Source organism: Cnephaeus nilssonii (genome assembly GCF_951640355.1).
Source record: "Cnephaeus nilssonii genome assembly, chromosome: 12".
Taxonomy (NCBI): domain Eukaryota; kingdom Metazoa; phylum Chordata; class Mammalia; order Chiroptera; family Vespertilionidae; genus Cnephaeus; species Cnephaeus nilssonii.
Window position 1 is genome coordinate 57,956,473 of NC_137083.1, and position 16,261 is coordinate 57,972,733.

The 16,261-nt window shown below is 45.2% G+C and overlaps 1 protein-coding gene across 1 annotated transcript in view; it reads right to left on the reverse strand.

Moving 5' to 3' along the window:
- Positions 1-474: 474 nt before the first annotated feature.
- Positions 475-16,261, reverse strand: part of LRGUK (leucine rich repeats and guanylate kinase domain containing) — a 59,731-nt gene continuing 43,944 nt past the window's right edge. The window contains exons 11-15 of the mRNA XM_079786532.1: positions 12,628-12,747; positions 8,093-8,189; positions 4,147-4,260; positions 984-1,185; positions 475-660 (exon numbers count right to left, since the gene is read on the reverse strand). Of these exons, the coding sequence (XP_079642658.1) occupies positions 500-660; positions 984-1,185; positions 4,147-4,260; positions 8,093-8,189; positions 12,628-12,747 (694 nt within the window). The 3' untranslated portion in view covers positions 475-499. The remainder of the gene's footprint in view (positions 661-983; positions 1,186-4,146; positions 4,261-8,092; positions 8,190-12,627; positions 12,748-16,261) is intronic.

Genomic DNA, 16,261 nt, shown 5'->3' on the forward strand with positions numbered 1-16,261 from the left:
CTAGATTCTGAGGAGATGCACTCACATATCCTACATCACTGCTGCTCACACATGACCCATGAGGCAGTGGGGAGCATTAAATCCATTTAGGAGGCAGTAACCTGAAGCTCAGAACAGTAAGCAGTTTGCCCGAAGGAGCGGCAGGGCCAGGGCTGGCTCACAGGGCCATGCAGAGAAACCTCTTGGACTAAAACAGCAGTAAATACAAGCCTGCCAAGCAGAACACCATCTCGAGGGACCCTCTGGGAGCCAAACCTCTGGAAGGCTGCGTTCTGACCCGTGAGGCTGACCATGCCTGGTGTGCTGCCAGCCTCCCAGGCTCTGCCCCGCACACCCCTGAAGGGCAGTCCTCTAGGTTCCCCTGTGGCCACCAAGACAAGCAGAGGTACAGGCCCAGGGGGCTCACTCAACGTGGCCCGTCTGTGGGGAGGATGGCCCCAGAGGAAGTGTGGGGTTTAAGGAGTTACACGCAGCTTGAGCCTGGTTGATAAGTATTCAACTACTCAAAGATTTGTTTTCCTCTCCTCACACACAAATTCTGGCACCAAATGGCTAGCACTGTACCTGCGGGTGGAGCCAAACCAGGGGCGGTGTCCTCACCCAATCCAAGGTACTCCTGAACCAGCTGACTCAGCTGTTGGTAGGCAGCATCCAGATCATCTGTGGCAAACGAGAGAGTGTACTTTAAAGCAACAGAAACCTATCAACATACAGTCAATTGGCAACTGTGGACGGTAACAATTTTTTTAGCTCCATTTGTTTATGAATATTGTGGTGGGCAACATTCTAGGATGGCCCCACGACATGGACAGGACCTGGGAATAACCCTGGGACTGAGGACAACTCCTGGCAGGGAGCCAACAAGAAAACAGCCACAGTCCTACAACCACAAGTAATTCACTCAGCTGACAATAACAATCTACTTTGAAGCAGATTTCCCCCCAGTGATCTTCAGAAACAAAACTCTGCTGCAAGTTACCAACCTGCATTGATCACTGCATCGAAAAATCCTGGAAATTTCTGATTAATTTTAATATAATGGTCCACCCTGGAGACAGCAAATTCAATCTCTACGCGACTGAAGAGCCCTTTCCTCCGCAGGTGTCCCTCATATTTTTTCTTGTTCATGGGTAGCACCAGGATATATCGAGGTTCAAAATAGGTGAGCTTCAAACTTCTTACACCCTGCACATTGAAAAAAGATAATAAATTAGACACAGAGACAGGATCTAGAAATAATTTTGGAGATGTCTGAAAACATAAAGTATACTAAGTAATAGTATATTTAAGAATTTCTTTTATAATAAGAAATAACTAGCTATTATTTCCCTATAAATATCTCGATTGGATTTTCATTACTGCTCCCTCTTCATCAAATATTAAATTATCATTGGAAATATAAGAACTCAATCTACCTGGTATCCTCTAACTCAGTGGTTCTCAACCTTTCTAATGCTGTGACCCTTTAATACAGTTCCTCATGTTGTGGTGACCCCCAACAGCAGTGGTTTTCAACCTGTGGGTTGACCCACAGGTTGAGAACCGCTAGCAGGGTCACATAAGACCATCAGAAAACACAGATATTTACATTACGATTCATAACAGTAGCAAAATTACAGTTATGAAGTAGCATCAAAAATAATTTTATGGTTGGGGCTCACCACAACATGAGGAACTGTATTAAAGGGTCGCGGCACTAGAAAGGTTGAGAACCACTGCTCTAACTAATCATTCTAATGAACATGACTGTCCAAAAAGCAAATGGCCTGATACACATAGGTACACGCAGGGCAGTACTGCTTCTTTATCACTGAAGAGTGACTTCAGGTCTACATTCCAAAGGCCTCCTGGCAGCGTCAGGACAGAGATCTTACCAGAGAGGAAGGCTCCTCTGTTCCCTTTTGTCATCTCCCTGGGACTCTTCCTGTTCCTCCACCAGCTCCTGTCACAGCCTCACCCCAGAGCTCAGGACGGCCCAGCTCCAGACACCGCGATACCCAGGCTCACAGCGGGAAGCCGCGCAGGTGGAGGTGTTAGCTCCCGGGGACCCCGTGCAAACCCTCACCTGAGCCCGTTTCCTCATCAGGGAAATGAGAGAGTTACTCTCATGGACCCGGCAGCTCCTTCCAGCTCAGTCCTCTCACCAGCAGCTTCACCCAGTGTTCAAAATCTTTGTTTTAAAAATTCAGGGGAAGAAATACAGGCTCTTTTCAAAAACAATTTCTAAGAGTCAATGGCAAGAGCAGTTGGGAAAATGCTTTCACTGGAGAGAACTGGGAGTAAAGCCTGACTTACGGACTCAACCTCTCGGAAATGAGCAGGAAAATGCTCTCAGGGAGGAAAATGGGAAACCAGGAGCTACACTCAGAACCGCTGAGCTGCAAACAGGTGAACGCAGGGAGCTGGAGAGTTTTGGTTCTTAAAATGCATCAACTTTCACCTCTTCCTTGTCCAAGGAAGACGCTGTTGGGAAAAGGCCTTTTATAAAAACAATGAAAACCTCCTTAAATGCAAACCCAATCCCATGCTGAACGACAGGGCGAGCAGGATTTGAAGTTGGGAAAAGTATTATATATATTTTTCTGGCTACAAAAATGTTAGACCCCCAGAGCAAGGACAGTGGGCCAGGTACAGAAACTCACCAGGGCAGAAAGACCCGGATGCCTAGCAAGGGGCAAAACTGGGGAGACAAGCACCTTGCCCCCAGGGTAACCTATCCTCCCCCAGCACAGCACTGGTCACATGGTTTGGACCCCTGATCTTTCACGTCACTGGTTAGGCGCTTGCCTCTCTAAAGACAACATCTGGGCCTCAGTTGTATTTCAGCTCCAGGCCTAGAAAAGCAGCAAAACCAGGCAAGCGGTGCCTTGGCTGCCTTGACTAATGACCGCCTGCCCTGGCACCGACCACTCAGTGGAGGCCACGACCCTGAACGAGCACACCTGGAACCTGATGAATGGTCTATTGAGACTCTCCCCTGAGACCTCCCCTAAGATTTCCACCTGCAGGAAAGAGACAAATGTGCTCAGGACAAAGGACCCAGTGTGCGCTCTCCCTCCAAGGAGCATGCCCCTGCCACTTCCCTTCCCCTCTCCTTCCCCCAACCTCCAAGGGACCCCATGAGACTTGCAACCAGGGGAGCAATGGGCAGCAGCAGCTCATCCTGGGCTACCCCCTGAATCTGTCTCCAGGGCCCTCTTTTCTCATCTCCCTGGGACACTTCCTGTTCCTCCACCAGCCAGCAGCCTGGCTGGCTCCTGTCACAGCCTCTCCCCAGCCTTGGCTCTCCTGTTGCTTCTTCTATGCCCTTCCTTGTGTCACTCTCCTAAGTAGATTTGTGCTGCCATCACGGGCCCGATACCCTTTGGCTCGGTGCTGTGTAGCCCTTCTCTTTGGATATCTCCATTCCCCACCCCCTTTCCTTAAATAAACTCAATTTTTCTTTACTCGCCATCTGAGATGGCTATTTAGCCTGCTCGCACACCACCGACTTTAGCCTTTCAGTTAATAAGGCCATATTTTTAAAAACACATGAGTGGAATATTCATGCTTTTCCTTTGAATCTTCACTTTGGAGAAACTTGTGTATTAATACAGAAGATTAGTGCAGGAAGATGGGGGATTGGGGCAGAGAGAATGCCCCCCACTCTTGAATCCTGCAAGTCTAACTTGTTAAGAGAATAAAAATACCGCAACCGGTGAACCGGCGGAGTCAAACGGCAGCAGAGCCCGCATCCCCACGGAGAATGAAGGCACAAGGTCACCTGCATGGCTGCCACCACCCTGAGGGGACAGGGAGCCAGTTCCACACCCTGTGAGAATCAGGCTTCATCCAATATCACTTCACAGAGACACAGCCCAGGCTCAAAAGCAAAAGGATAATCTAGTGAGAAAATGGCTTAGAAAATAAACCCAGAGCGGCAGTTTTGCTCATAATAAATGCATAAATGATGAGTAATACACTTCTTGTATTGGAATCTAATTTCTGTCATTTTATTTTTATGTGTCTTGCCTCCCACATGCTAATTGTAAAGTTAAAATCTCAGGCCTCCGTGTGCATTCCTCTTGTGCCTAGCAGGGTGCCACCCCAATATAAATATACAAACACACACATTAAAAATAAGCTGATTGAAAGAAAGACACTTACTTCGATTTCCATATGAACACAGCTGGCTAAACCGTCTCTGGCGATGCCTTCTATGGTGTCCCTACTCAATCCGTAATTGTGATCATTATAATTAAATGTGAGAATGAATTTCCCCTGAAATTTAAGAAGTACAAAGATTTTCCTCTAACAGCTGCCATGATGAAGTTTAATATAAAGAAAATTATTTGATGTCTTACTTTTTATAGGAGTCCACAAAACTTACCAACATTACCAATAATATAACAATGGGCCTATGAACATGAACATCAGACTGTGATGGAGAACTTTATTCAGAATTCTCTGCTGGCAATAACAAATTAGGTTTTTGGAAATAATGTGCTGACAAAATGTGAGAGAGTGAAATGTAGAACAGGTCATTTTGCTTTCCTGCCCACCTCCTGCCCAACCTGCTCCATAAACCTCCATTAGAGACAGAAAAACTTAGTTCACCCTCTGCCTCAGCCACTTCGGCTCAGCCAGCGCCCTGGGTGGCCCGGAAAAGCTTCCCTTCTCAAAAGCTTGCTCTGACAGGTAAACCCGAGGGCCGCGGATTACAGGGCCTTCCCGAAACCTCTGCGTGCTGAGAGGGGCCACGAGGAACAGACCTATCCTGCTTTTCCTTATAAGCTGCCCTGCTCTTCCCAAGCTGTGCTCCCTTGCAACAAACAAACAAACAACAACAACAAAAACAAGTAAAAACACATCTCTCAAAACAGTCTGACTCTTTCTCTGACAATATTATAGTTATGAAACCACTAGGTCTAATCTAAATCGGGAGGCTGATGACAACGGAAGGAACAGAAACGTGAGCAGCTCTGACTCCTCAGGTGCATGTTTTGAAATAAATTCTGAAGTGAACCTGCAAGGCTGACCCCCCAGTGGCAGCATCCTCAGTGAGAACATGCAGTTAGGAGTCCCGAGCTACCCTGCGCCTCCTGAACCCCCGTCCTGGAGATGTGTGAGGGCGGGACCGGCTGTCTGTCAGGGGCGGTGGTAGAAGGCCAGGAGACACCGGGTGCCTCTCAGGGTGGGATGGGCTCCGGGGGAGGAGTCTGCTGCGAAAGATGAGGAAAATCCACCCCCTCTAATCAGAAGAAGCTTATGTCTTAGAATCTGGAAGTTAACTATAAGTATCCTCAATAATTTACTCTCTTGGTGTCATACCCTCTTTGCTCTGTGGAACAAATACTGTGACTCCTTTTCTTTTAATCTATGTATTATAACCAACTAGATAGATAGTTAGATAATAGACAATAGATAGATAGGTAATAGATAATAGATAGATAATAGATAGATAATCTACCAGGTATGTTCTTATCTTATTTACTGTGACTCACCCTGTTTTCAAAATGTACCTTGAACCGGGTTTAAGATGTATAACTACGAGTTTGTTTACTTTGGGGACACGGGCCTCCCTCTGTGGATCCCAAATACAGTTTCTGGAAGGATGTAGGGGGGAATTACTCATGCACTGTGCTTATGTATAAAACAGGCCCTTAATTTTTTTTAAAAAAATTAAGATTAAGTGATACTCCTTTCATTTCTCCCTGCCAGTGAATTTCTTAATAAATAGCAGTAATCATATTTCAGAAGCCTCTTATTTGCACAAAAGAAGTAGGTCAGTGGCTGTCCATGGACAGCTGGGGGATGACTGTGTTGGGAGGTGTGCTAGGGGAGGGTGTGTGGACATGGGGCATGCCAGGGTTATCTATCCAGGGAGGATGGTAAGTGGGGGCGGGCAGGCCGCCTGAGGGGGTTCTGTGCACAGAAGGCTGAGTGAGTGGCCGCGATCAGCAAAACTGGCAACGTGTCCTGAGTTTATAATGTGTAGGTTTGTCTCTTCGTAAAACAATCTCGAGCTCACTTTTAAGGAAAGAGAAGGGCGTCAGAAGCAAAATTCAAGTTGAAGGAACTAACATTATACTGAAGTCAGATGTCAGCAGAAGAGGTGAAAATGAGTGATTCTCAAACACATAAGGATTTCTGTAGAGGGAATGAAACGGTAAGGCTAAATACAGCATAGAGTACAGTGATCTCGCTGACGAGGAACTGAAGCAGACTTGATTACGGGTACGATCGGCAAGGTGTGGAACATCAGGGGAGCACGTGGGCACTGAGAACAGATGCACCAAGCCGAGAAAAAAGTGCCTCCAATCCAACAAGAGAAATCAATATGGATTTTGGGAAAGAGTTGTCTTTCAACCCAAAGAGTCTTAAGAAAATGCTTCTTGCTAATAACAAGACCACTCCTCGGATCCCTCCTACAGCTTTAGAACTGTGAAGTCCCAGAGTACTCCTGACACATTACACTGAACTGTCAGCACCGAGGCCCAGGAGGGAGCATACACAGCACCTCCGAGATGTACCTCGGACAAGGTCAGAGGGAAGGGGCCTGGGACTGGAGGGCTTCTCACTTGGGCTTCTCTGCAAATCTCAGAGGAAGCATGCTCCGTGCTGCAGCTGGTCGGTCGTAGAAACTGCTGCGGGGCCTGCGCTGGAACGTTCCGTGCTGCTGTGCACTGAGGTAGAAGCCAGGCTCCTTACTGGGGAAGGTGGGGCACAGAAAGGACGGCGGGAGGGGAGGGGAGGGCAGGGAGGATGAAGCTGTAAGGGCATCACTGGTGGGTGGTGGTCTTTCAAAAGCAGAAACAGAGACTCACCCTTAATCTGGCCCTTTCGTAAATTTCAGGGGGAAAGTGGTGCAGGATTCCTTTGGTGATGGAAAGAATGACAATATAAACAGAAGCAAGGCCCTTGGTGAAGAGAAAATAGGCTCACAGACTCACTGGTAGTGATGGAGACATGAGACATTCCTTTAGTTCCACTGGGGTCACGGGTGGATGTGTATTGACATGAGCATACACTTTTGACAGATAAAACAAACAAAGGTTCTGGGGGTTCCCCTTGCAGGTGAAGGTAAAAAAAGAACAAAAGTAAAGAAATTAAGAAAAAAAAAAATATATATGAAACAGACTACAGTGTGGTGATAGTCAGAGGGAAAGAGGGGTGGGGGCGGTAGAAGTGGGCAAAGTGGGGATACATGGGGATGGAAAGAGACATTGCTTTGGGTGGTGAGTGCACAATGCAGGATGCAGATTACGTTTGATTGAAACCTATATGGTTTTATTAACTGATGTCACCCCAATAAATTCAACAAAAAAGAAAGAACAAATAAATTATCTTTAAGAAAATGAACTCAGCAACAAGGGTGTCATAAATTACTAGCAATTAGATTATTAGGGTTTTAGGAAAATGAATTGAGTCAGATTGCCCAGAGCGCCTGTGAATCAGGCTAATGCAGGGCAGCTACCCTCATTGGAAGGACATGGACTTTAAAGAAACTAGGACTCTTCTCCAGTCTAACAGCAAGGCTTCTGGTGCACTAGCGAACTGCCTGGCCTCCAAGACTCAGAACTTCCCAGTCAGGGACGCTACAGTGGACGGCTAAGGCTCATGGGGGTCAGGGACAGGACAGGCGCATGGAGCACACCGTGACGACATAGTGCTCAAGGTGGCAGCAATGAGAGAGCCCCACTGATAGCAGAGAGAGGAGGTCTCTGGGCAGAACCCACCCCCGGAATGCTCAGTTCACAAGCTCCGTGCACCACGTAGGTCTGTGAGAACTGTCTGTCTTCAGTAAAATCTGGTTAATAACAGGGGAACCTGATAAACACTGATCACAACCATTTTTCACAGTGCTTTTACTTCTATTTTCTTAAACCGTCTACTCATCAGTCTTATTGAACATTTATAATACTTCCTCTAAGATCATAAAGCAGCCTGTGGACAATGATGTATTAAGTGGATTAAGGAAAAACAACCCAATAAGAATACATCTCTCATAACAAACACAAAATGTAATTGTTCTTTTTATTATTATTTTCCAATATTTCTACCAGAGCACATGTATTTCTTGTACAATAAAAATAAAGGAGAACATTCTTACCATGTTTACCATTTTATTAAAATCCTCTTCAGAGACAAATTGGTAATCAACTCGATCCCCTTCTCCAAAGTAAGGGGGTCTTGTTGTGTGACAGGCCCTGAAAACATACAACAGATCATCTACTCTGTATCTCGTAACTTAAAATCCAAAATGGAAATGAGTTCAGTATAAGGTATATTAGAAAAAACTGAAATTGACCCATAAATCGCAAGTGATTATACTCCACAGCACTGAAACAAAGTTTGGATTATCAACACAATATTTTTACTCATTGTTACTGGTGACCTTCTGAGCCACCTCCTCCACCATCACATAATAATACTTAGGGGAGTGGAACAATAGTTAGTACTTAAGTGTTTTCATGTTGTCTCCGACCCATGGCACTTTCTCCATGTTCCTCTCTCATCCCTTCACATGGTTGCCCTCATGATTTCAGGACTCAGTTTAAGTGTCACCCCCCTAAAAAGCCTTTCTTGAGCCCTTGTTGCTGGATTCTGCACCTCTTCTTTACACTCCCATCGCCTCGGCCCCTGCACCAACTGCAGCCTAGTTGCTTGTCCAGGGCCCACCTCCCCTGCTGCCTGAGGGCAGAAGTGAGCTCGTCCCCTGAGCTGCCAGGACTTGTGCACACTGTGCGTGAACCTCCTCCGGGAACCCAGGATTCTGAAGCTGAATAGAATTCTCAACTCAACTGTCAGAAATAGCATCGCCACTCCACACCCCAATAGTTCTCTATCACCAATTCTCTATAGCCTTCTTTTACCTGGGTACCAGGCTTTTTTCCCATCTTCCCCAGCAGGACACGGGAATCATGAGGGGAGGACTTGCTCTTATTCACCTTGTTCCTGCTGCATTCCCAATGCCTGGTCCATAGTAGGCACTCACTGACTATTTGTAACACGAATAAAGAAATGCACCGTGTGAAGTGGACAACAGCTGCGATAAACTCCATTTCACAGGTGACTATAAAAATGACTTGTCCGAGGCCACAGAGCAGCCCAGTGTTGCTCCCAGGACTAAATATGGGTCCCACCCAGCTCAGGTCTCTTGACTTCATACCACTCTGACTTCTGTAAATATTAAGGTCTTAATGTTGCATTTAAATCGGATACTCAGGAAAGAGAGCAGACTGTCAAATTATAGTGACATTTGTTCTGTTGTTTGAATACACTGTCATTTCCTCACACACCCTGGCAGGGACTTGAGACCCTCTGTCTACTGGTGTCCTTGACAGTCAGGAGAGATAAACCAGCGGCTCGGCATCATACCCACAGCGTAGCCTTACACACTGCGCCCAATCTGCACGCTCAACACAGGAACTGAGCGGCAGGCGTCGCTTCAGAATTTGTAAAAGGAAGACAAAGCAGAGCAGCCCTGTACCTTTTTTTTCCTTTTATATTTTTATTGATTTCAGAGAGGAAGGGAGAGGGAGAGAGAGATAGAAACATCAATGATAAGAGAGAATCACTGATCAGCTGCCTCCTGCACACCCCACACTGGGGATCAAGCCCGCAACCCAGGCGTGTGACCCAATCAGGAATGGAACCATGATCTCCTGGTTCATAGGTCCACACTCAACCCCTAAGCCATGCCGGCTGGGCCCAATCTACTTCTAAAACCAGAAACAAATAGTAAAATCAAACCTAAGACAAGAGCACAATCTCTTGGCCACAGTGACATTCGTTATAGCACCAATTATGCTTTTATATTTATATATCTGGATATGCAATTTAGCACATGAAAACTTCATTGAGTGCCTTGGTCTTGGGTCAATGCAATTTAAAAAGGGAGACAGAACACCAGGAGAAAATAAAATACACAAGGAGGGAAAGGAGAGATTTAAGCAAATGAGAGAAAGTACCTTGTAAATGCATATATCCACAATGAAACTGTATTCATGCCTTTTCTCTTTTCACTTAATTAAAAATCAATAACACTTATGTTGGATGAAGAATAAAAGAAAAGAAAATATAAAGAAGAGCAATGACCTGCCCTGATGTACCTTAGTTTTATTATTGGTTTTAATCAGAAAGTTGCTGCATAAAATTGTAGTAACTATCTTATTTTCTCAATTGATGAAATTACTAGCTATCTAATGACCCATTTCTACCCAGTGATATGATCTTTGATTCATTCTTTGATGGAATTCTTACAGTGATTTGCCATTGGACAAGCCCTGACCTCTGCCCCCAGGGATGCAGTGAACAGCTGGCCGATGCTCTGGACCGGTGAGGGAGGTTCACTAATTCCATCCAGAGGAGAAAAATAGCAACAGCAGCAGTAATAGTACAGAAGCACCAGCTAATTTTAGAATTTCTGCTCTGCCATCTTTTGCCTCCATACAAATGGCACATGACACTATCAAGGTTTGAGTTCCCTATTAGATTACAAATTTCATTAAGACAAGGACTTTGCCAATCTCCTTCCCACTATATCTTCAGGGCCTAGCTCCTGGAAGGAACTCAGTAAATATTTATTGAAAGAATGGATGAACAAATGAATGAATCCTTTCATCTTTTCTTTTATACCCATCAGTGGAGGTTGGGGAAAAATCACCTATGCTTCCCATTACAGTGATTTCCCATGAAAGTTGCATATAATACCATTAATTAGTTCATCCATTTGCTCACTCAACCAGTAACTCATTCATTGAACAAATATTTATCACGTGTGTCTTAGGTGCCTGCCACCTGCTGAGCCCTGAGAACTCAGCGGTGAGCATCACTGACATTGGTCCCTACCCTCATTGGGCTTACAGATGAGCAGGGAAAAGACAGTAAAGGAATCCATCACACGCACGATGAATAAGCATTCTAAGAGGGGAAATACAGGATGTAATGAAAATGGATAACTGGAGGGCCCATCCAGGTGAGAATGCAGCGGCAGATGGGGTCAGAATCTGGGTGATGAGTTCAAAAACACCTCTGACCCAGCGTGCCTCAGCAGTGCATACCACAACCTAACCGGGGGGAGGGGCGGAAGGGGGGGAGGACAGGCCACCAACCACTGGCCACGTAATCGGCTCCCAGGAAGTGTGAGGAATCCTGATCAGAGGAGATCTTGACTCTCCTCTCTTTGGTTTTCCTAGAAGGTTCCAGGCTTACGTATTAGCACACTAGTCAGGATACACCCCTTTGCCCTGGTTTGACCTTCCACTCTCTGGGTTCACTTATCTTTCACTACAGGTCCAGTGCCCCTATATGAGCATAATGGCACTCTATACTTTTTTTTTCTAAAATTAAGTTTTAATTTATTTGTGTTACTTCAGGGTACTTAAAATATATTAGCGAGTAAATTATTCTTTAGTATTTGTGTCCTGAGGTGGTGTGGATGAGGAATGTAATTTTAGATATCTGAATAATGGACCTGCTTAAGTAGCATTTGCATTGTTTGAACATGTGCAGCTTAAGGGAAGGAAGTTTCCTGTAACAGCATTAGCACATAATTTGCATTTATTTTCCTTGCTGCCCTATATATCTTCGCAGTCACGTCCTCAGCTCACAGACAAACAGCACTAATCTTACAAGTAATTCATTTGCCATGCAGAAAAAATAAAAGCGGAAATGGGTGTAAAAGACCACAGTGAGCATTCTAAATCTGATGCTCAGAAACTTTTTGGAAGTCTGGAAATCCAACTGAAGGTTTCTCCTGGAGGTTCTAGTTTTCTGGAGATTTCCTCTATTTTATCTAAGTCATTAGGGAATTACACAGCAACGTATCTGTTCCAGAAAAGCAGCAGTGAGCTGAGTGCTAATGGAGGGAAAGGAAAGGGAAGGCTTTGCCTGCCACTTCTCAGCCCTTCTCCTGAAATTTGCCTCAAAGGAGAAAGTCGGGCATGGGGATGAGGAGCTGCACGCTGTGCTGTGGGCGTGGGGGTGAGGAGCCCATGCTGTGTTGTGGGCGTGGGGATGAGGAGCCCATGCTGTGCTGTGGGCGTGGGGGTGAGGAGCCCCTGCTGTGCTGTGGGCGTGGGGGTGAGGAGCCCAGGCTGTGCTGTGGGCGTGGGGGTGAGGAGCCCAGGCTGTGCTGTGGGCGTGGGGGTGAGGAGCCCCTGCTGTGCTGTGGGCGTGGGGGTGAGGAGCCCAGGCTGTGCTGTGGGCGTGGGGGTGAGGAGCCCAGGCTGTGCTGTGGGCGTGGGGGTGAGGAGCCCCTGCTGTGCTGTGGGCGTGGGGGTGAGGAGCCCATGCTGTGCTGTCGGCGTGGGAGACTGGGAGGCTGCCTGTCACACATCACAACATGGTGATCGTGCTGCCACCTCGCCCGGCGACAGGATGAGCCCGCGTTCCAACCCTGCTCTGCGTAATTAAAACATGTATTTCCTGACCTTGGAGAGTGACTTCGGCTGTCACTGAATTAAGGTTAAACATTTGGAGGGTTAAAGTAAAAAAAAAAAAATACAGTGCACATAACAGTGTAATAAATGGCGAAGATGCGGATAAGCCTTCTATGCACGCATTTGAACTTGCTTCAAATCAATAGTCAAAATTAGCAATCTCCAACCTTCCGCAGTCTCACCAGCCAATGAACAAACTTACCCGTATCGGAAGTAAGTGCTGAACTGCCTGCAGAGGCGGTGGGCGAGTTCTCGCTTCCCACAGGCTACAGGGCCGGCTAAGACCAACATGGGGTACGGGGCGTCCAGGCTGGGCAGGGTGCTGCAACACAGGGCAGGGTCAGTGCGGGGCCTGCTCCGCCAGAGAGGGGTGCGAGCTGCACTGGCGCGGAGACTGAGCACCTGCCACGCGCAGACCCCGCACAGCAGGCGGGTCCCCGCTCCATATGATGCCAAAAATACATTCAAAGCACAGAAAACCCGGGGAAATCCAAGTCTGTGTAAATCTAACTTAACAATTCTTTAAAAAGAAAACAGATGGTAAGGTATGGTAATTCTTGCTTGATGAAGTATTCCCCTACGGGTTTCAAAATGAAAGAAGTAAGACTGCCCTCTGAGAATTTCACTTTAACATCCCTACCTATTGCATTAGAACACCGATATGCAAAGAAATGGTAATAACTAAAACTCACCTGAGCAATTACTATGTCCCAGGCACTATTCTAGGAGTCTGACATGTTTTACCTCATTCAGTCACCACAGGAAGCCAATGGAGCTATTTCTATCATTCTCCCCATTAACACGTGAAGACTGGAACCCAGAGAGGTTAACTTGCTCACAGGAACAGCTAATGAGTAAGAGCTGATGTATGAATGTCGGCATGGCTGCTGGGCCTGCGGGGTTGGTCTAAAGAATGAGTTTACTAGTAAAACCTCCTGCAACATGGGGAGCTAAAGTGTTGGATTCCACTCATGACACTAATTATAGAATAAACAGAACATTTTAAATAAACATATGGCTGAGGGGTGAATTCTAGGAAGAATGGGGGTGGTGTCACATGATTGTTCAGCCTCTCTGAATACCCACAGAAAAACAGAAAAAGTTGAGAGCAAAAGCCCACGGAAAACATGTATCACAAACCAGGGGACAAGGTATCTCCACGAACCACAAATCTGTGCAGGAAGAGGAGAGAGGAAGCAATGGGGCAGCATCTGAGGGATCTGAGAACAAGGGAACCCTGAGCAGCCAATGGGGTCCCCTGGGAAGCGGGCAGGCTGGAGCTGCACATGCACCAAACCTGTACAGGAATGTCCACGGCAGCTGTGGTGTAACAGCCGAAACCGGAATCAGCCTGGATGGATCGCTCACCTGACTGTGGTGCATCCACACAAGGAATGCTGCTCAGCCATTTTAAGGGAATGAGCTACTCATACGATCCACCAACTTGGATGAATCTCCAGGGAATGAGGTTAAGTTAAAAAAAAAAAAAGCCAATCTCAAAGGGCATATTCTATATCATTCCTTTTACACGACATTCTTGCGATGACAACATTATACAGATGGGAACAGATTCCTGGTGGCCGGAGCTCAGGGCAGCTCAGAGGGAGGCGGCTGCGGCTATAGCAGGGAAGCGCAGGGACCTTGTGACAAAAGCATCTGTACCTCGCCCGCAGTGCTGCTCACATGAATCTACACACGTGATAACATTGCATAGAACTAAGAGCACATGTGAGGGCATGCAAAAGTGGCAAATTCTAATACGGCTGGTACTGCATCAATATCAGTTTTCTGGATTTGATATTCCACTATTGCTCTGAGGTCACCATTGGGAAAATAGTGAAAATACATAGAATTTCTCTATATTATTTCTTACAACTGCATGTGAATATAAAATTATCTCAAAATAATTCTTTAATGATTCAAGAGAAGAAAACTTTGAGAGAAAGTGACAAATATTGAAAACAAGAAAATGATATCTTCTTTCTCAAGAAGAAAACCAAAGCAAAAGAACAGAACAAATGTTAAAGGCTGTAATTAAAGAAAACTTCCCTGAAATAAAAAATAAAACAAAACTATATCTTATGAAAGAACACACAACATACCTGAGAATATTAGCTCAGAATGACAAATACCAAGACATAATCTAGTAAAATTACTGGACTTAGAAGAAAAAGGGGAAAAAAAATGTTCAGCTAGGAAAAGAGAAGACATGACTTATAAGAGAAAAGAGATCAAATTGTCATCGCGTTTTTTACAGCAATATTTTGCATAAAGTAAAATGAAGTAACATCTTCAATATATTCAAGGCAAAATGGGCCATGGGCTTTATATACTAGAGCAAAAATGACTTTCAGTATAAAGGGCAGAGAACACCATCAACAAGGGATATTGACCCCATAGACCAGGCGTCCTCAAACTACGGCTCGCGGGCCACATGCGGGTGTTTTGCCGTTTTGTTTTTTTACTTCAAAATAAGATATGTGCAGTGTGCATAGGAATTTGTTCATAGTTTTTTTTTAAAACTATAGTCCGGCCCTCCAACGGTCTGAGGGACAGTGAACTGGCCCCCTGTTTAAAAAGTTTGAGGACCCCTGTCATAGACCTTCCTAAGGAATCTCCTAGAGAACAAGCTTCATATAAGCAAAATGACTCAAGAGACATCGATGTAAGGGGCTGGGACTGAGCAATGAATGCTAAGCTACCCACAGAGCCAGGACTGAGTGACAGCTAAGGAGAGCGTGCAGTCTGTGATGGATATATGTTCTGACATTATAAATACAACACACTATTTTTAAAATGGGGTGATTGACACTTACGTAAAATATATACAATAGGCAAATTCATAGAGACAGAAAGTAGATTAGAAGTTACCTGGGAGTGGGAGTAGCTGAGAATTGGGTATTATTGCTAGAGTTTCTGTTTGAGGTGATTAAAAAGTTTTGCAAAAAGACGGTGATGATAGTTGCACAACATTGTGAATATAATTAATGTCACCAAACTGTATACTTTCAAATGGTTAAAATAGCACATTTTATTCTCTATATATTTTACCATAATGAAAAATGGGGGCTGGGTAATGGGAAGAATATAGGCAAAATACATCCAATGCTTTCAGTAATCATGTTGGTGGGGGTATTGGTATTGGTATTCTGATACTGTTGTGGTGTAATGTGGAATTTAAAAAAAAAAAAGAGTAATTATGGGATATTCTAGCTCCATCCTCTATGTCCTTGGTGTGGAAGAAAAGGAGGTTCAGATGAAATAGACAGGGGGTAAAGTAAAAGCTCAATGTAATCTTGAAACAACTGCAAGTATCAATGTGAAGTGAGGAGGTACTTTATCTTCTATTTATAGATTGATACAGATAGATCTATCTAAAAATAGATTAGATAGCTATAAACAGCTTGGACAGATGTAGATTGATAGGTACAAATAGGATAGAGAGAATAGATGAATACATGGATGGAAGGACAGAAGGAAGGAGGGAAGAAAGGAAGGAATAAATAAATATATTCCTGGTTCGGTCCACTCTAAGGCCTAGAAACAATGACCAACTCTATAGCAATGATTATCTCCAGCACTCAGATTGTGATTGGAAAATACCATTTCGCACTAAAGCAAACCAGAGCTTCTTAGAGAAATGGAAGGTTTTAAAGTTCGGACAGGACTTGCACAAGACGAGTCTGCAGAATCCTGTCAGTCCAGAGCACAAAGCTATTAGCAACCACCAGGCCAGAGTCAAGGTTCTGTGGACTTATTTTAATCCTGTATCCTCACCCATTCAAGGCAGGGTGGGACAGTGATTCCCCCAAAATGCAGCACAAAAGCCCTAAGGC